Source organism: Pseudonaja textilis, chromosome 1 (genome assembly GCF_049901715.1).
Source record: "Pseudonaja textilis isolate UNSWEBS1 chromosome 1, rPseTex1.2, whole genome shotgun sequence".
Lineage (NCBI taxonomy): Eukaryota > Metazoa > Chordata > Lepidosauria > Squamata > Elapidae > Pseudonaja > Pseudonaja textilis.
The window spans coordinates 249,131,475-249,153,038 of NC_141990.1; the positions used below are offsets into that span (position 1 = coordinate 249,131,475).

General features: G+C 36.8%; 2 protein-coding genes across 5 annotated transcripts in view; one reads left to right on the forward strand and one right to left on the reverse strand.

Annotated features, from left to right (window-relative positions):
* The window catches only part of ANO3 (anoctamin 3), a 225,796-nt gene that overhangs the window by 21,792 nt on the left and 182,440 nt on the right, over positions 1 to 21,564 (reverse strand). For all 4 annotated transcript variants that reach the window (XM_087921237.1, XM_087921238.1, XM_087921239.1 and 1 more), the window contains 2 exons: positions 21,406 to 21,502; positions 16,387 to 16,447 (listed from right to left, as the gene is read on the reverse strand). In XM_087921237.1, coding sequence (XP_087777363.1) covers positions 16,387 to 16,447; positions 21,406 to 21,502 — 158 coding nt within the window. The remainder of the gene's footprint in view (positions 1 to 16,386; positions 16,448 to 21,405; positions 21,503 to 21,564) is intronic.
* On the forward strand, positions 1,316 to 9,975 carry MUC15 (mucin 15, cell surface associated). Its single transcript, XM_026706356.2, has 4 exons — positions 1,316 to 1,495; positions 4,932 to 5,608; positions 7,526 to 7,681; positions 9,772 to 9,975. The coding sequence occupies exons 2-4, from the start codon at positions 4,972 to 4,974 to the stop codon at positions 9,951 to 9,953; spliced, it is 975 nt and encodes a 324-aa protein (XP_026562141.1). The 5' UTR covers positions 1,316 to 1,495; positions 4,932 to 4,971; the 3' UTR covers positions 9,954 to 9,975.

A 21,564-nucleotide genomic window follows, 5' to 3' on the forward strand; every position in this document is an offset into this window, starting at 1 on the left:
GGAGACCTCTGATTTAGATTTATTCTATTGTAAAGATTAAAGTTAATATCATGAGAAGTACTGGTAGAAAGAATAGGCAAAAAGCAGATGTTCTGTCTTTTCTTCTTCATGAAACCCAACAATTGGTTGGGTTTATCCCATTGGTTAGAATGGGATACACCGTTCTACTTACAGAAGAGAATATTTGCAGTTTAGGGTTGAACTGTTGGGGTTCTTGATACTCTCTGAGCTTGGTGCTTTTCTTGCAGAAGTTTTATTACCAAATAAGTTAACATTATCAGTGCTAAAAGAGAGGGGAGTTTGCCAGTGTCTGCCAATGCCAGTATCTACCAATGCAAAAAACAAGCTAGTAGTAAACGATAACCAAGGACACTTTTATCAGTAACTAACAAGGCTAAGCTGCTAGTATATAAAAATAAGAGCAAACCCCACTCCCTTCTGGCTCTGAAGATGTTACCTTGTTTGATAATGAAGCTTCTGCAAGAAAACTACCAAGCTCTGAATAGGACTCCAGAGTTCTACCTATTAGAAAGAGCTTACCACCTGATCTGAGTGATCTTCTCCTTTCCTCCACTTCCCTGATAAGGCTCATCATTTAGAAGAGTTCTTGTCTATGAAGTGATACATTTTAGGAATTCAGAGAGTGCACAGGGCTGGAGAAAAGGAAAGGGTTGTTCTTCAAAAAGCTTTCTCTCTTTGATTAGTAGGCTGCATATATAATTTGTCATTTAGCCTCATGTCAATCCTTGATATATGATAGACAAGAGTAAAATGACATACAGAGCAGATTTCTTTTTCTTTTTTTTTAATTACACAAGAAAATCGGTTCCCTTTTTAGTTTGCAATATTTAGATATAAAGTTTAATGGCAATGTTGCTTCAGGCTGAAACAGATTGAAACACAGTGGGTTGTGGCTAAAACAGTGACAGTTCTTTAATCAAATATTTTGGAATTTATTTTTTAAAACTTTTTGAAAGATAGTCAATTAAAATAACAGCAGCAGCAACATTTGGATCTTCAGCTCAAAATGCTAACCAATAAAAGTGTATATTACAAAATCAGCAGAATCATTGCTAAATATATATATATATATATATATCTCCCTCCCCCCCCCATCTCCTTCCTTCTCTCTCCTTCCCCCTCTCTCTTTCATGTTTGAAAGTATTTTTCTCATAGAACATATTGCACATCATGCATCAATGGGGAAGTATCAAAATTACCCATCCCCTTAATTTCAATAGTTTCACATTCTATGAATGGTATGTCTTCACAATGACTGCCAAGAAGCAGTCATTCTGGTTCCCAGGTGCTCTGTTACACCCAGAGAAATAGAGCCCCACCTAATTTAATTTCTACTCTGCATTCCTGTCCACTACAGCATTGATACATTTCCATTACTCGCCTTCTCTTCATTTCAGCAGACGGCTTAGCTAATTGCACTCCAGTTTAGAAGCAAATAATTTCAGCACTTCTGTAACATTGTTTAGTTGAAAAGGTAAGAGGTTTTCTTTTCATGTCTTTCACGCAGCAATTTCACTTGCAGTCACCTTTTGTAAGTGTGCTTGGTGAAAAACTTCTGTTTGTGTCAGCTAGGTCATGTCCAGTTCAGTTAAATGATCTGGCACATTTCTGGATGGTTTTTAAAGAAATGCAAAACTAGCATGTTTAACTGATATTGTGTTTATAACTCCTTTGTGTGTTCATTGTTAGAAAGTCTACTTTTGTGAAACTCTTGCTGAGGTAGCACAGTATTACTTTAAATGCTAATTTATTTTCATTACATGTACCTAGAGGACTACTCCAACAATCTTTTTACTGGATGGCAACATTCTGGCTGGGTAATTTTTTTTTATTACCATGCCTATCAACTTCAAAGCTTAGATGTCATCATTTGCAGTTTCACACTTTTTCATAACAATGTAAAAATATGTGCAAATATATACACACATTTCTCCAGTGGAAATAATAGAGTGTTTTTTAAAAAAATTTTTTTTGACAATCAACACTAACAATAAAAAGGAAAAAAGAGAGATGATAACCAGAAGTTTACATGCATTGTTCATTATATTTTAGTCCTTTTAACTTCCATGCATATAAGGTATTGAACTTTAAAGTTATCTACTTTAAAAATAAGACTATATTTAATTGTAAAATTTTAATACAAGCTAGATTCTCTTTTTATACAGTGTGAAAGAAAAAAAACATTAACTGATAAGTATGTGTGTTCCTACTTCATGGCAATGAAAACAAAGACATGTAGATTATCTTTTGAAGAAATTGTTCCAACTCTTGTAACAATTATGAGACTTACCAAAGTCTAAGTGTGACTCTAGTCTGGAAGTGGTACATGGGCTTTTTTTACTTGGATTAATTCTTGGTGACTTGAATTATATATTTTTGAAACTGAGAATAAGAGGTTTCATTCCTTGTTATTTTTATTTATTTTTTTCAATTAGTTTCCTGTTGCACATATTTATTATGGCAGTCCCTCTGAAGGGAAAGAGGAGTAATAGTCTAATCTGATGATCTTTGAGATCTGGGTTTAGCATCTCATAGCCAAATCAAGACTGAGAATTTACAAACAGATGACTGGATTTAAAGACACCAGTTGCTAAAGTCATAGCCACAGAAACTCATGCATCCCATTAGGCTACCACAATTTACTTCATGTGAGGTTGTCTTTGAACCCTATTTGGAAACTGCCATTGATGCAGAATGCAGTTGCCCGCTTTTAGGGCTATAGTAAGATAATGCTATAGTAAGGTAATGCTTGCATAGTGGTGACCTCAATGACTTAGCTCCCAGAAACTGTCCAGGTAGAACTAATCCATCCTACATGCTCATCTCAGTTGAGGACATTTGTTATTCCCCACATGAGACAGATGACAACCGTAAGGCCTTTAGACAATGATTTATGTAACGGCTCCCACTTTGAGAAATAGCTTTCTCCCAAAGTTCAGACTGGCACTGACTCTGAAGTCATTCCATAAGCCTGCCTGAGATGGAACTTTCTTCAGGTCATTGATGATTAATGTCATGTTGCTATGGTGTGTGTGTGTGTGTGTCAGGTTTTGTGTGTGTGCATGTGTGTGTATATAACACTTTTAGAGGAAAATAAATTTATTTTATTATTTATAAATTTATAGGCTGCCCATTTTACCTCAGGGTAACTCTGGGCAGCTTGTTTTTTTAATACATAAACTTCATTTTATACTGCTAGTTGCTTTCATGTACCAAGGAAAGATTTGGGCAAAATTCAAAAATGTGTTTTGAATATGTTAATATTAAATGACAAAACATAAAAAGTTACATTAATTTTTTAATCTTTCTGTTTGTGATTTTATTGCTATAAGCTATGGCTAATAGCTACAGAATATGACAAATAATTTTATCATTCAGGCTGTGAATTGTCACCCAGATTAAGCACATTAATTGTATATTGAACAATTTCACTTATGGGGAAAAATAACTAAAATGATTTGAGTCAATTAACTAGAATAATAGTTACATTTGGAATAGAACTAGCTAGATAAAATACACATTAAAAGTAACAGTAACATATGATTAGTTTTTAATTTATCTGGCTAGAGTGACAAAATAATTACAAGCCAGTAAAATGAGACCTTTTGTAAATCTAGTCTGATTGCATTCACAAAAATAGTCTGTGATGTATTAAACATATGCTGAAAATAGGACTGGATATAAATGGAAGTACAACATACATCTCATGTTAGGCTGAGAAATTATTCACAATTCAAAAAAAAATCTGATTGTTTTCATTTCATTTTTGCTTAAGTCCATATCAGAAAGCAAAAGCAGTGAAATGAGGGTGACAGAAATTAATTTTTAGTTAATGTATAATGGCAAAAGTAAAAAAAAAATGTAGAAAATATGGAGAAATACAGGATTATCTACCAACCCAAAAAAGAGTAATGGTGGATTTTTAATCTTGTTCATAAATTTGTTCAGGTAACATGAAAAAAATATTTTGAAGAGTAAAGACGTGAGAGAAAAATAGTCACAGTATTCAAATTAAGATGGGGACTAAAATTTAATAAAGAATAAATTGGTTACAGATGCTACCTTCTTGTAGCACACAGATTTATATGAAATGATGGTGAATTATAAAACATAACATACAAAAGATGATAAATATATTCTGGCTTCTGTGTGCTGGAAGTATACTGCATATACACTTTTGATCTTGCTGCATTAAACAAAAACACTAAAGGATGATAGAAATATTTGAGAGAATTGACATATGCTACAGTTCATGTAAAAATAATGTAAAATGGATTAAGATGATTAGATGCATCCCTATCAGGATCTCGTTAAATTGGGTTAGATTGCTTCCAAATATAATCACAGATTGCAGTAAACCTGACCTATTAGGAGATTGTTGTAAGTATATTAATAGAAAGGGATCTGGGAGTGTAATTTTAGCATTTCTTATCAATGGGGTTCATGTGCATGTCTTTGGTTTATATTAAATGGAAGCACCTCTGCCTCTGTCCCTGGCTATGAAACAGGCCTCTGCCTCTGTCCCTGGCTATGAAATTAGTCATATACCCCTTTCCCCTCAACTATAGTTTTCTGAAAGCAGGTGACACTAAATACATAAACATGTTAACATTCTACATAACAATGGAACAGACCTTCCCTAGGATATCAGGAAATTTGACCTGGATACTATGTTTTTAATCTCAATAACACAGATCCTTAATGTATGCAAAGCATAGAAGAAAATATTAGTTTCCAATGTATGGAAAAATGTATAAACAATTCACATTTACAAGTGAAACTTTTCATTACTGATTTACTGAAATTTCCTGTCCCATTCAGGATATCAGCAGAAGAATAGGAAGATATTCTCTGTGAATATATTAAATTTCATCAATAACTCAAATGAATTTTTAAACATGTTCCCTTAGGCACTGTATACCAAGAAACAAATATCAAGGCTGTGAAAGAATGCCAACAACTGAGGGCACATTGTTCATTTTGCTGCTGATTAGTCTTCAGTTGGCCAGAAATTACAGTAAAGATGCAATGAATCCCACATCTTCAAGAAGCAGTGTAAGCAGCACTCCTGTGAGTCCAACTATATTTAATGTGACCTCTGATAGAATGTCTACAGAACCAGGACATATCAGTGCTAATCCAAATTACAGTACTGTAACAGAAAGCAATACTTCAAGCAACAAGACCATCTCAACCCTGACTCCAACATCAACTCTTCACAGTTTATTATTACCAACAACACATCCACTAACTTTTACTACAAAAGATGTAAAGCATAGGATATCCTCTTCGGGGACACCTGCAAATACTTCTAGAAGTTATGAAGCCACGACTTATTTCAAGTCATTTGAAACTGAATCAAACAGTGTCATCACAACCATTCCTAATATCAGTTTCACAACCATGGTTTTCCATAACACAACTCAAGCGGATGGTTTAACATTTCCTTCCAATAAAAATTTATCAAGTACAATAGGTATGTTGCTAACTACCAAGAATAGTGCTGTTACAACTGAATTATCAACAACAGCAAATCTACATCCCAAAGCAACTGATAATTCTACAGAAGCAAGAGAAGCACCGAAAGGTAAGCAAATTAACTGTCCTTAATTAATGTCACCACCCAATGCTATGAATTATGCAATTGTACTGCATGTACAGTAGACAGCTTATTACTGTTGCCATTTGACTTTAAAAGCAATTCTTAGAAAAAGCACTGTTTATATTGTAGAAAACAAATATTATAAAGGAATCTAATTGATAAATATATTATCTTAAGTAATCCTGTTCTTAATTTAATCAAAATTATGAATGAATCAATAAAGATGTTCTTACCAAAATTTCAACACATTGAGCATCGTTGTAATAGAATGGAACAAGTCTGTACTACTCTTCTAAAAACAAATAGATTCATTTTTTGTTGGGTGAGTGAAAATTATTTATTTGTTAATCAAATTTATATCCATCCATCTCATGAAAATTGACTCTGGTTGGTATATAACTGTAGTTTTTGTGTAGACTTGTCCAAAGCATTCTAAGAAAGATTTCATTTTTCTTAGGTGAGAATTATTTTTCTGTCAAATTTTTAAACTATTTTTTTTGTTATTCAGAGCATCGTCAAAGGGATAGTGACATTTTATTTTACTAGCATGTATATTTTTACCGAACTAATTAGATGGATTGAAGTTTACCTTATCCCATATTTAAGCATTTTTCCTTTGCCTCATTAAACATAATTAAGTGGCAACTTTTGGACAGAATCTTCAGGCCATATCTAAGACTCTGCTCACAGCACATGGCTTGAATCTTTGAAAAGCCATAGGCTATGCAATTCAGATTTAAATTAGTAATTATGCCAAAATGATTCACAAAGACCTTCCTTTAGGCTTCTCTTTTTCTTCCCTCTTTCCCCAGTAACAGACACTTTGCAATCACTCAACAGTTTTTCTGGTAGTCCTTGACTTACAACCATTTGTTTAGCAATTGTTTAAAATTATAATGGTGCTGAAAAAAGTGACTTATGATTGCTCCTTGCACTTATGACCATTGCAGTGTCCTAACCATCACTGATAATGATTCAAATGCTTAAAAACCAGTAGGCATGTATGTAGGTTGCAGCATGCTTTGGGTCTATTATCTCCATTTGCCACCTTTCCAGCTGGTTTCTGACAACCACAGTCAATGGGGAAGCCAGCAGGAGTTGCAACTCATGGTGACATGATGTCTCTCTAATTTTTTTTGTCTGTTAATAACCCCATAATCCCTTGCATCGGGATGGAGTTGGGGCAATTGAATGGAGCTGAGTTTTTACTGGCCGGATGCCCTTTCTGTCGCCAATGCAAAGTTCACGACTGATATTTACTCACTGTGCCCAGAGAAAGAAATATCTGCCACTATTTAGGATCGAACTCACAGCCTCCTGATTATGAGGCGAGAGCTCCACCTCTAGCCACTGCACCACTCATGATGTCTCCCTAAATGACAGTGAAAAAAAGGTTGTAAAACTGGCTGCATTCATTGATGCCTCATTTAATGACCACACTACTCAATAACTAATTTTACAGTCCCAACTGAGATTGTAAATTGAGGACTACCTTACTTAATATAGTATTGGAGGAATCCAAACAAAATACAGAATTGAGTTCTTGGGTTTTTTCCATGCGGCTTCAACTCCAGGGAAGAGTGTGGGTTGCTAAAGAGATGACTGTAGAAAGAAAGCTAGAACATTCATACCTAGTCCTCAGCCACCTGGTATGATATTCCCCCTTAACATAAACTTTTCCACATTATCTTTGCCTCTGGATTTTTTAAAGGGAAAAATATATCCTTTTCATTAAATAACCAAAGAAAATGCAGGAGTAAATGTTTAGGACAAGCATTCATTTAAACCTTTATCTGTATCTATTCCTGAAAAGTTCTTAATTAAACAAAACAAAACAAAACAAATTTTCATTAGTACCAGGTGTTGTTTTCATGAAGATGATTATGTTTATCTGTTTTCCAGAAAGTCATACTCATGGAGGGGTAATATTTGGAATAATTGTAGGAGCAATGTTAGGATCTGCATTGATTGGCCTGGTTGGATATTTAATCTGTGGTAAAAGAAAACCTGAATCGTTTGGACATCAGCGACTTTATGATGACACAAGAAATGATCCAGGTAATAATCCAGCTCAAGAAATAGAGTCATAAGAGTCAAATAGATTTTGTGGTTTGAAAATATGGTTTTGAGATGTGTCATTTTAAAACAGGGGTGTCAAACTCAAGGCCGTGGGCTGGATGTGACTGCAGAGTCCTTAAATCTGACCTAGAAATAGCCTGTGGTTCCCCTAGCAGCCAAAATGAGGTGTGGGGAGGGCCCGCACATGGCTCCTCCATGCCCCATTTTGGCTGGCAGGGTGCTGCAGGAGTTGTCTGTCCCATCTCCCCCCCCGTTCTCCTGTGGAGAACTAAAATGCTGATCCGGTTCTCAAAGGAATCCAGTTTGACACCCCTGTTTTAAAGGATATGTTTTAGAAAGAGAAGGAAAGGAAGTTATGCAATATCTACATGTTCAGTTCCTCTTCTTCTTTATGCCAGCTAAAATAAGGTGACCAACTTTTTTACAATGGAAAGGAGGACACAAATAAATTGAAGAAAAAAAAAAGCCACTTGTGCACAGCACACTCTTTCATACGGTGCACTCTTGCATGTGGCACACTCTCAAAACAATTCTCCTGTGTGAAGCGTATGCATCTCATAATTGCATCTCGCCGCACTGTACCAAGCCTTGATGAATCATCACGTCAAATACAAATATGTCACATCACACACAATGGATCGGCTTGGCATCAATCAAATAAGGAGATTTACAGATTAGTCTTCAAATATCGAAAAGGAGGACATGTAGGAAGACACTTTTTGAGAGAGGACAGAAGTTACAAAAGGAGGACTGTCCTCCTTAAAGGAGGATGGTTAGTCACCTTAGCTAAAACCATTTTGCTTTAGGGTTCATCAATACTTCTTGGTGGTTCTATTTCCAAAATGTGACAGTAATATATTTAGAGGGTAGAAATAGATGTCGGTTGTTACTTCTCTCATATTGCAAATTCAACCTTTGACCTGTGGCTTGAAAACAGTCTTTTTACTCTCATTTCACCTTGAATACTCCTGCTCATTTGGATAGCGGCACTTTGTAATGGATTATTTTTCTAACTTTTCTTGGCAAAGAACTTCAGTCTGTGCTAGTATGAGGTGGATTACCATGCAGAGCAATTTTATTGGGGATCTGAAGGAAGAAAGATAGTTGGCACTCTTTGGGTGACAGACAGAGAGGAAGGGATAATGATTTTATTTAATTTGGTAATGAAACTTTTGCAAGAAAACAATCAAGCTCAGAAAGAACCAAGGACTTGGGGATGGCTTCCTGTCCAATTGTGAGGTGCTTACTGATGGGAATCCTGTTGATAGGGGTTTCCAGCTGGCAAATGAGGATATACGGGTGGTCCAACTGTTAGACTCTTTATTTACAGAGTTGAGGGGATCTCCTGAGTTGTCTGCAGAAGCAGTATCAGGGATTTCCTGTGGGCTAGATGCATATGATGTATGTGGTGGCTCTGATGGTGGAACCAGGTGAGCTGAATGAGAAAGGTTGGAGTTGATGGGATTGTGGACAGGTAGGAATATTAAAGTTGAGATGAGCAGAGGGAAATATGGTAGAAGAAAGAGGTCAGGTTATTCTTGGGGAAGACAGATTTGAAGTATCATACCAAGTCAGCTCTTCAGCCATTTGAACTCATCCCAAATGTGAAGTCATTGGTTTAAAGACCTTGATTTCTAGTTGCTGCTGGGAAATGACAGGTGTGCCTGCAATAAGGCTTCTCTCTACAGTTTTATCATGAATGAAAGGGCATATCTGGTGGGCTTCTTTCCAAACTTCCTACTTCTCCTGTGCTTAGTTTTTAAGTAGGTGCAGTACCGCATATTTTTTTTTTTTGCAATTGAGAGATGGACATCTATATGAATGAATGAATTAATTAATTATTTAATGAGTATAAAATTCCAAGTCACCTGAGACAGAAGCATTTCCTAAAAGATATCTTTATACATTGGAGGTATCCACATAATTGCATGTATATATTGAACTTAATGTATTGTATATTGTTATATGCTGAACTCATGACTAAAAGAACTTACATGATGTCTTTAACATTCTGTCCAAAGACGTATTGTTAAAAACATGTGTAAATATTGTCAATGTGTCTTTTGCAGTTCTACGGCTAGATGCTATACCTGAACCTTTCAACCCAAACTTTGGAGAGCTATCCTACTTCAATCCCATGGTAGCCAATGAGAACCCTGTCCAGAACCACAAAGAAACATACAATGCAATCCCAATGGATGACATGATATCATCACAGCCTTCAGCAGAAATGCATAAAGCCAGATGTTAGAATTAAAAACATATAGATCTTGTTCCTTCTTGTGGCTCCTATAACATTTGAATGTGTATAAGAAGTAATGATTGCAGGTCATGTCATACTCTTTTTACCATTCCTTTGTGTATGTGAGTGCATGTATATATGCTAACCCATTAGAAGAAATGCTGGCAGTCTCACAACAATGATTTCTTGATCTTGATCTGAAGTATCCTTTCTTTGCTTTTGAACTTTTTCTGCTTGATAATATCTCCCAAATATATGCTAATGTCCATTGAAAACATGACATTGGACAAAAGAGATTTTTCACCCTTTTAACGAACAGCAATTTTTCAATTCAGGCTTTAAATGAAATTAGACTAGTATCACAATATTAGTGATAATATACAGTCTAGTAAATCCCCTTTGTCCTTCCAAATACTAATTCTAATGACATTCAGAGTTGAGCACATTCTTCAAGGAACTGATTGTTTAATACTGAGCAGGTAAATTATTTTCATGGCATTGCTTAAATTCAGCAGCCAAAGTAATACATTTTGGCAATGTTGCTCTCTCCATTTTTTAAAAAAGTGGTTTTTTTGCTCATAAATCATAATCAAGTTTCTGGAGTGTTCTCTTTCTATACTTTGCTCCAATTGGGAAAAAATAAGCTTACAATTTCATATCTGCCCATTCTAGCGTCATCACCAGACCACCCTCCAGCTTTTCTGGAAAAAGAAAGGAAAAAGAGGAAAAGCTGCCCTTCCCGGATTTAGGAGGAAAGTAATTTTGTTATATAACAGGTCTTTTTTTAAATCATAGCAAACCACCCTAATTTTATTTTATATTATCTAAAAAATAAATTACCGAATAATCTAATTATTATTGGTAGGTCAATTTAGAATCAGTAGCCATGTTCACCAAAGTGATGTTTCTTAAATATGCTGGAATTATAACTGCCCAACTTTCCAAACTTCAGGTTATTTGGGAATCCAAGGAACTGGAGCTCCATCTGTAGCACATCAAGCTGGCAATAAAAGGAAGTTAACAGAATAATGGAGTTTGAAGGGACCTTGGAGATCTTCTAGTGCTTAAACAGGAAACCTTATACCATTTCAGACAAATGGTTGTCCAATCTCATCTTAAACCTGCAGTGTTGGTATACCCACAACTTCTGGAGGCAACTCATTCCATTGTTTGATTGTTCTATTGGGAAATTTCCATAGTTCTAGGATGGTTCTCCCCTTAATTAGTTTTTACCCATTGCTTCTTGTCCTACCTTCAGGTGCTTTGGAAAATAGGCTGACTCCCTCTTTGTGACAACCCCTTAGATATTGGAACACTGCTATCATATCACCACCTAATTCTTCTTTTCATTAACTGGACATATCCAATACCTGCAACTGTTCCCCATCTCTTTTAGCCTCCAGTCCCCTAATAATCTTTGTTCTTCTTCTATGCACCCTTTCTAGAGTCGCAATGTTCTTTTATTTTATGGTGACCCAAACTCCAAAACTGGGTGCAATATTCCAAATGTGATCTTTCTAAGGCATTATAAAGCAATAATTCACATGATCTTGATTATATCCATCTTTTAATGCAGCCCAGTTGTTATAATGCAGCCTGAGATATAAACCATATGCTTACTTAATCATGCAGAAGAATAATCAACTTCAAAGCTTTTAATTATTTTTTTGTAGATAAACTAATATAACCTCAAAGGGAAGCCAGGCTAATGTACCTGATTTGTATTTCAATAGAATAAATTTGCTTCTCTTGGGCCTTTAGAACAGCATTCAGCAATACCACAACACATGTACTGTTGCATCATGCATCAGGATGGAAGTATCTAAGGATAGGTTTGTATCATATGTCACTGTGGTTTTGCCTTTTAGTGGCTTGCCCTGGTTTCTGTCATTATGTACTATTGCCTGAAGCTTTGGTTTTGCTGTTCAAAACATTTGCACTAAAATACAGCCAACAGTTTTTGCTGGACACAAGCTGTGCTGCGGGTCTATTTTCAGTCACATTTTAGCATATCAGGATTGTTTCAAACTGCTTCAAACTGAAAGCATTTTCTGGCTAAAGGTAATTTTGTCAAAAAGATGGCACTTGAACATCTTCAAGCAAAAAAGGCATATACTCAACATGCTCTAAAAACTGCTGTCTTTCTAGTATCTTAAAATAGTGTGTCCATTTGCTTTCTTGTCCTGTTGTTTCACCATCATTTTAAGGCTTCCATGTCTTTAGAACATAAGCCAAATTAATAAAAGGGCTACATAGAAAATGTAATGAGAACAAGCTGCCACTTTAAAAAAAAATATCTCTCAGAATTGATCTTACCTAAAGGGAAGAAAAGGGGATTATATTCCAAGTTACCAAACCAAGATTATTTATGCATATTATTTTGCCACACCACACTAATAGTTTCAATTTTGCTTTTGTCAAGAATCAATCTTGGTTCATAACATCAAAGTGGGTGGGAATCCAAATGTTCACAGGAAGCCATACTGGATAATTAGAGGTAAGGAGGAAAGATAAAATGCATTTTGATACTCTTTCAGATGCAGATACTAATGGTGAAAGATTCCATTTGCCCTGCATTAGTTACTCTAGGTTGAAACAACATCATTATCTTCTGCTATTTCTAGTCTCCAGTGGGGGTAAAATGTATTAGAATTGATATTATAGCAATTGACAATTCATTTTCTGTTTCCATATCAATTCACTTGTTTCAATTTCATCAAAATTATACTTGTAATTTATAATTGTATGTAAATTATAAATTTGAATAGAAAATATTTTTCCTTTAGAAAGGCCAGGTGTGTACAGTTAAGGTGCTCGACCAGAAGAGCCCGAATATTAGGAATTGGAAAAGTTCAACTTTAGGAATTGAAGACAGCTGGGTGATTTTTGGCCAGTCACTCTCTTTCAGCCCAAACTATTTCACAGGGTGGTTGTTATGGGGAAGATGAAAGCTGGGAGGATTATATACCCTGTCTTGAATTGTACAAAATAAAGTTGGTTTAGAAATCAAATCCAGAAAAAAAATACATACATTTTAAAGCCATATAACTAAAATCAAGCATGTCACTTGCATTTACACTAGTTTCCAGACTTGAAAAAAATGAATTCTCTCTATGAGTCATATAAAATTGAAACAAAGCAGAGGATTTTACGTAAATGCACACCACAATAGCAATAACAGCAGTAATACTTAAATAGAGATAGATCTGTAAGAATAGCCACATCTTTTTAACTCTTGCAAAACATGTAATTTGGATCAAAAGCTTCTTTTTACTATATTGGGAGATATATTATTTTTATACCATAAGAAACAGAGGTGATATTCTACCGGTTTGGACTGGTTTGAGCCGAACCAGTATTTGAACCAATAGGCTGACCCCACCCACCCACCCTGCACCACCCCTCCCAGGAGTGTCCAAGCAGCCCATTTTCGATCGAGGTAAGTGCAGGGTCCATGCAGAGGCTCTCGGAGGGGGAAAATAGGCCTTCCAGAATTCCAAAAATGGGCCTGTTTCCAGCTTCCGGTGGGTCTCCAGAATCTGGGGGATGTCATTTTTGCCCTCCCAGAGGCCCAGAGGAGGACTCTGGACCCTTGGGAGGGCAAAAAACAGCCCTCCCAGAAGTACCAGAAGTCTGGAAATGGGCCTGTTTCCAGCTTCCGGTGGGACTCCAGAGCCCAGGGGAGGCAGTTTTTGCCCTTCCAGAGGCAAAACTCTCTGGACCCTTGGGAGGGAGAAAACGGCCTCCCGTGCTCTGGAGGCCCAACGGAAGCTATAAACAGGAAGTTCCAGTAGACCATGCCCACATGGCCGTGCCCACCCAGCAACTGGGCAGCAAACTGGTTGCTGGGATTTTTGAATCCCACCCCTGCACAAAAACTAGTCCAGATGGTGTCTCCTATTACTAGCAAGATCATTATATTGTTGCTCTTTTTCATACAAGCACATTGATAACCTCTGGAATGAAAAGGATAGCAAGCTTTATTACATAAGATGAGGTATGTGTTTAGGCTGGCAAGCTTAATCTGTTCACCAGGTTAGATTGTTTAATCTATTTTACAAGGTTGAGGTGAAGATCAATTGCATAACCTCATGCATTGTAAGTGCCTTTTGATGGAAGGACAAAATACCAATATTTATTTATTGTATTATAATTGTCTTCCTGGCCAAAATGAAGCTAAAGTCCACAACACAACTATAATTAACCCTAATTCAAAACAAACACAAACATACACACACTCCTAATCAAATTTCTTGATTTTAGAAACAATGAAAGGTCAAACTGCTGCCTAAATAATAAATATTGGGTTTGCAAGTAGAACAAAAGCCAGGAGGTGAAACTAGCTCAACCTCTTTTGTAAATAATTGCAAAAGCTGGGAATAGCCACAGAGAAACCTTCCCTACAGGTTCAGCAATTGTGCATGTGAGAAAAAGATGCTCTTCTGAAAGCCCCAAAGCCAAGGGAGGTTCATACAGAAAAATGGTTCTACAAATGTGAAAAATAAATACATTGTTTACTAAGCATGTCACATAGTAAAGTAAGTGTCTGTATCTTGTGACTCAATTTTCATTTATTTTTCTTATACTGACATAGCATTTTTTTTAAAGCATCTTGGATAAAACAGGAAGATTTGTGGAAGTTGCATGAAAAAAAATCAGGGAAGAATAGACAAATTTATTATTCTCTCAAGCCATGTTCTAGTAGTTATTTAGTTCCCCACAGATATTTTTCAAGACAAGGCAGAAAATCTGGAAGGGACAGCCTGATTGCCTCTTCTCTGCACAAATTTGGATTATTATCTGGACAGTGATTGTCTTATTCTTGTTCTTTGTTTACTACATGCATATAGAGCATGTCAAGTAATAGCAAGACTCTCTTGGTGCGTACACACGCGCGCGCACACACACACACATTTTAGTACGTAAGTGGGACAGTTGGGAGGACTAAGCACATAAGATGGTGATGCACATAAAAATGGAAGAAATTTAATGATATTGTTGTGACCACTATTCTGAATTTATTTGACCATATCCTGTGGACACCAATAGTTAGAGATGCCAAGAATCAGTGATTGGAATGAAAGTATTGATCGGGAAAGAGCATGCAGGCTAAATGCAAGATAAAGAAGAAGTGATAAGAACTCAAAAACACAAATATTTTAATTTAGTTTTATAGTATCTTACAGAAGATTGTCCTTGCAAAGGTTTACTGGCTGCTGGATGTTTATTTTAAACGTTTTAATTGAAGTCCCCAATCCTGCAGATTTCACTTGCTTTTGCTATGCATATAATCTTGGTAAACACTGCCCTCTTTAATAATTGTTTGAAATTAGGACAGTGCTGAAAATTTTTTTTACAACTGGTCTTCAAACTTACGTCCATTGCAGATTCCTCTGTGGTCACATGATTATGATTTGGCCACTTTGCATTCAGTGTGTATTTATGGCTGTTGCAGCATCCTGAGGTCATGTGAGCTTGACATTTTTGCAAGCTTCCCAAAAAATCAAAAATCAATGGAGAAACCAACAGTGAGATTGCAAATCAAGGTCATGTGATGTCTCACTCAACAACCATTGATAATTCACTTGGCAACCATAGTGGGACTGACATTGCAAGACTTTTGTGGCCATGTGATGTTTTGCTTAATGACCATATCACTTAATAATGGTGTTGCCAATCCTAATTGTGGTTAAATGAAGACTACTTGTATCATCACAAAGCCAGTTTCTCTTGCACTTTTAAATGTGTGCTTCTCATTTCAAAGAAGATTCCATGTAGTATCCATAAAAAGTTCAACATTTCAACAGTTCCATAGTTACAATTGCCTCCTTTCCCCACAAAATACACAAATAAATCTTTCTGAAAAAATTTTCCTCTAAATTTTTTTTAGTCATCTATCTGTTTTTCATATGATTTATATGCTCATCATCCACCAGTGTCAGCAATCAGACAGAACCGTCAGGGACTGACTTCATCTTTTGATACACAACTTTTCTCATACAGAATACAGATATTTTTCTAAATGCAAATTACCTACCTAAAAAAGTTAATTGCTGTTAATTGAATCAAATTTCAGTAGCATATTTTGTTTTATACATGCATTTTCTGCAGATATTTTTCTTAGAGGAAAGTTATATGCTAGGAACCAGTGCTATTCTTTGTGCTGCTGCAAAATTCATTAAAACGGAATATCCAAATTTGCTTCAAAGAATACATATGGCAGAATTTCCTTTACATTTTACTCTCCTTCATCCCTAATTTTAGAAAATAGATTCCAGACATGTCAAGTAAAGGTACCCCATAAAGTCATATGTTTCAAATGCCTGCCAATAGTTTTAAAATATAATTTTCCATATTACATTTTACTTCAACTATTAAGTCCACTGACTATATAGTGTTTTCTGTTATTTTACATTATTAATATTAAACAGTAATGACTTACCCCATATAGCCATAAAAATGGCAAAGAAGACAGTTCCTCCATTATCAAATAAGTATGTAACCTTAGGAGGAAAAAAATAAAGGAAATTATGCAAATTATTAATGAAACTACTCAAAATGTTAAGAAAGCCAAAAAGGTGAAACTAATTAGAGCTCCAGCCTCAGATATACAAACATGATATAACTACTTTGAATTTAAAAAAAAAAACATTTTTCCTTCTCTGCTTGCTTGTGCAAATTATTATCATAAATACAAAGCAATTTTCAAGGTATACAGTACACAGAATCTATTATGCAGAACATCAGACCAAGTAATTTGTTCTGGAACAATTTTTGAAGCAAAATTATGGAACTTTGTGGGAAAAATGGGGCCATTAATTTCAAATATCAAGAATATAATCATTGAAATTAATTTTAAAGAAGCAGTTCCCCATTTCAGACCACATTTGTTTGCTCCTTGATATGTATGGCTCTCCCTACTTCCCATAGACCAACTCAATCTAACAGTAAAACAGGAACAATTACAACAGCTTAAGCACACTTCAATTATTATAAATTAGTTCCATCAGAAAAGACTGGCTGCAAAGCAAGGTCTTGATTCCTTTCCAGAAAACAGAGAGAATGGGACAAAGCACAGCTCTCAAGGGAGTAAATTGTAGCTTCCAAGCAATAAATAAAAACAACTAAATGCATAAAAGGCCTTCTTCATATGCCAAGTAATCAACTTTGAAAAATAAAGGCATATTTTACAGAACCTCTCCAGCTGTGTGTGGTTACTGTTATTAGAGAGAGGCAGGGTGATATTGTGGTTGTATAAGTATTGCCCTAGAAATGAAGAATCCAAATTTATGGTCCACTGAATGAACTAGGCCCAGACACTTTCTCGGACCAGCCTAACTGACAGGGTTGAGGTAGTCCCTGCTTAGCAGATATACCCTCGCTTAACAATGATTATTGGCAACTCTGGTCGCTAAATGATGCTATTGCAAAGTATGACCTCATGTGACTGCTCAACATACAACAGTTGTGGCCTTTGTTAAATGAATCCCAGATAGTCATTAAGCACAATATCACATGAGAACCATTTACAGCCTCCTATTGGTTTTTCAGTGTCTATGGAGATTCTCAGTCATCCAGGTCATGGTTGCCTCAAAGGTGTTTTTTCAGGAGACAACTGGACTTTCTTGTTTTTCTTTGAAGAGGTTTTGCTTCTCTCATCCAGGAAGCTTCTTCAGCACTGACAGTCAGAGCTGAAGAAGCTTCTTGGATGAAAAGCAAAAAGTCCAGTCCTGAAAAAACACCTTTAGGTTTTCTCATTGACTGCTTGTCAGAAGCTGGCACAGAAGATCGTGCATGGCAATTATGTGACTGCAGGATGCTGCAACCATCGTAATTGTGAGTCGGTTGTCAAGCATACAAATTGTAATGTGACAGCAGGAATGCAGCAAGGGCTGCATTTATGAGAACTGGCTGTAAATTTCAATATTCAACACCATCACTTTGTATGATCATTGAATGAATGGATGTTAAGGGAGGATTGTCCGTAAGTTCATGATAAATAGAAAATGCTATTACTGTAGGCTGCTCTGAGCAATAGTTACAGAATATTAGCACTATAAAAATAAAGCACATTATATTTCAAAAAACTATCACATTATTCATCTTAGGGCAATTACAAAAATGTCAGAATTTAAAAGAAACCATTCGATAAACAGGATTCCATAGCCTAGCACTCAGCTTCCTCACAACAGACTTTTGATCATCAGCATGCTCGTTAACTAAACTAATGTTCTTTTCTGGTCTCACAAGGCTGAGTCACTCACATTCTTAATGACATGGGAATGGTCTTTTAGAAGGTGCAAATGAAGTGCACCATTTAGATAAGAGTGCACTTTAGTGATAAAATATATATGTGTTTTCTGACTGTTTTCAGAATGAATTGGTGTTATATATCAGGGGTGGGCTGCTGGGGGTTCACAGGGGTACAGGAGACCCCCTAGCAAAGATTCTGTGCAGTTCGAAGAACCCCCAAATCCCACTCCTGGCTAGCCCTGCCCACCTCACCCCTCCCCTCCCAGGAATCCCCACACGGCTCATTTTGGATGCAGGTAAGCGCAGGGTGGAGGCTTGGGGAGTGCGAAAAATGGGCCTCTCGGAAGTTCAGGAAGGTTGGAAATGGGCCTGTTTCCAGCTTCCAGAAAGCCTCTGGAGCCCAGGGAGGCTGTTTTCACATTCCTGGAGGCTTGAGGAAAGCCTCTGGAGCCCGAGGAAGGCAAAAACACACACACCCCGCTACCATGGTGCAGGAGGCTGACTAGGCCATGCCCACCCAGAAACTGGGCAGAGAACCCTTTGCTAAATTTTTTGAAGCCCACCCCTGTGTTATATATACAGTTGGATTGCATGTTAAATTTATTAAAATCCTTGCAGTATCTGTTGAGATTTTGAATTTGATGAATACAAAAAGATGCAGACCTGCTCTGATTCTGCTTTATCACAAACGTGTGTACCTCTGCTCTTTGAAACTGCCTCCTTTAAGCAAGAGAGAAACCTCTTGATATCACACATCTCATGTTCATGAAGATCTGATCTACCCACATTCTTGTCTGTTCTTGTGGCTTTTAACTTTGTCCTAGTTTTAGTGAGCTCATGGACCGATTAACAGTTATGCAATTAGTTTCTCATAAGCTTCAACTGCTTGGCTTGAGTCACAAACAAGAGGCTCACTTTGTTTTCAATTTGAGAAAGATATTAATTTGATTGGGTCCAGCCTAATTGGGAGGGGATCTGTGAAACTAGATAAAGCAGATACAATGGTTTTGAATCCAAATGATGCAAGGCCATCTACATCTTGCACCTATGTGTCTCCCCACCAATTTTTGCTTTCCACAAATAGAAATAAGGTTTCTAGGTCAGGCAACCACTCCTTCCTTGGGAATTAGAGTATCAATTTAATTTGTTTGTATTGTGAATTCCACAATATATGAATGATGATTGCAAAATGATTTATCTGGTTTTGGTTGCTATAGAGCAGGGGTGTCAAACTGGATTTCTTCGAGGGCATGATCAGTGTTGTAGTTCTCTTCCGGGGGCTGGCCGGTGGGGGTGGGGAGACAGGGAGACACCTCCTCCAGCACCCTGATGGCTGAAAATGGGGCAAGGGGTTGTGCATGCTCCCCAAGGGCATTTGGCCTGTGGGCCTTGAGTTTAACACCCCTGCTATAGAGTTTGCATGCAAAGATTTGATAAAAATATGTATGTCTTGATTTTCAAAAGGAAGTAATAAATCCACAGATTTCTGCCAACCGATGAAGCAAATCAAGATTTGTTTTATAGATATTGTACACATTTTTCAGGAAGTATACAATACAGATATATAACTGGAAGCAGTAATATCACATGATTCTGGAATCAGCTAATCAAGAGCTAAAATATGTACGAACTATTATTATCCAAAGCAGGATTGTCTATAAATAACTTACTGGCTATCTGAAAACTAAATTTGGATTTGAAAGCATTGCCTCCACTACTTTCCTAGTGTTTCACAGGTGTATTATTTTTTCACAGTATACATTTTATACTGTAAAGTTCTTTTGTCTCACAGAGCAGCAAGTAAGCAGGCTCTTTTTAGAATTGACATTTGCCTTTCCCAACTCCACCAGGAATCTGGCAAACTTCATGTTATTAACAGAGTCCTGACCACAATTGAGCCCAACATTTCTGTTACTAAGTGAGACAGTTGTTAAGTGAGTTTTGCCACATTTTATGAAGTTTCTTGTGAATCACTGCAGTTGTTAAGTTAGTAACATGATTGTTAAGTGAATCTGGCAACCCTGTTGACTTTGTCAGAAGATCACAAAAGGTGATCCCATGACTCTGGGACACAGCAAATATGAGTCAGGTGCCATATGTCTGAATTTTGATCATATGACATGGGGATGCTCCAAAAGTCTTGAGTGTGAAAAGCAGTTATGTCACTTTTTTTTCCAGTGCTGTTGTCACTTCGAATGCTCACTAAATAAACTGTTTTAAGACAATGACTACCTGTAATATAGTTATATATGAAGGCAAATATACATGTCCAAGGATATTGCTGCAGAATCCAATCACTGGGAGCAGAGGTTTAGTCTTCCAAGTTTTCGAACTTGTGCTGGAGCCCATCCTCAGGGAACTTTTCTCTACTGGAATGGTGTAGAACAAACAAACAAACAAACAAATATGTGCTTTTCTCTCCCTGACTTTGTGAATTAGGAAGGAGGTATAATCTGATAAATATACACATAGAATATCCCAAAGCACACATTCTGGTGAGAGAGAGAAGTTCCCTGGGGGATGGCCCCCAGCATGAGTCCGAACACTCAGAAGACTAAACCTCTGGTCCCATTGACCCACCCAGATTGATCTTACCTTTAAATTCTATCACAAACATTTTATTGTCAACCAAGCCCATGACTCTGGTGAGATAGTGAACACAATGACATGGCACGATTGAGTGCTATTTAAAGATCAGTGCGATTCTGGATATTAGGAGGAAAATATAACGCAAATAGTTTTCAATGGAAGCTGGGGAAGGCTTTAAAGGACAGGAGGAAGAGCCACTATTAAGGTCAGGTAAGAGGGGTTTGAACCTAGAGCAAGACGGTGAGAAAACATCTCAGAGTAGCCCCTTCCTAGTTAGAACATAGAATATAGAATAACAATTGGAAGGAAACTTGGAGGTCTTCTAGTGCAATTCTCTGCACAAGCAGGAGTTCTATATCATTTCAGAGAAGTGTTGTCCCATCTCTTCTTGAAAGCCTCCAATGATGGGGGACCCAAAAGCTCACTCTACGAACCCACAAGTTCATATAGTGAGAGAGAGGGAAGCACATTCAGGCTTGCAAGATTCACTTATTACAGCTGTTACAATAAGACTAGTCCTGACCTACATGGCCTTGGTCTCTTATTCTAGCCCACCTTGCTGGGTTCACCGAAGTCCTCTCGGGGAAACAAAAACCAATTATCATGGAAAAACAGTTACCTTTGCATAGATGCAGCTTTCATTGAGCTTTTGCAGTGTGCAGCTCTTCTCACACATGGGGCACATGATAGTCTCATTTGCTTCACAGATCTCTTTGCTACAGCAGGGAGGCAAGAAAGCAAATGGTTATCAAAAGAGATGCAAAGAGAACACACCATT

Excerpts from the sequence above, each read along its gene's own strand:
- MUC15 (XM_026706356.2), top strand. The coding sequence starts at position 4,972 with ATGCCAACAACTGAGGGCACATTGTTCATTTTGCTGCTGATTAGTCTT. Across the intron at positions 5,609-7,525 it reads AGCAAGAGAAGCACCGAAAG|AAAGTCATACTCATGGAGGG; the intron begins GTAAGCAAATTA and ends TCTGTTTTCCAG. Across the intron at positions 7,682-9,771 it reads TGACACAAGAAATGATCCAG|TTCTACGGCTAGATGCTATA; the intron begins GTAATAATCCAG and ends TGTCTTTTGCAG.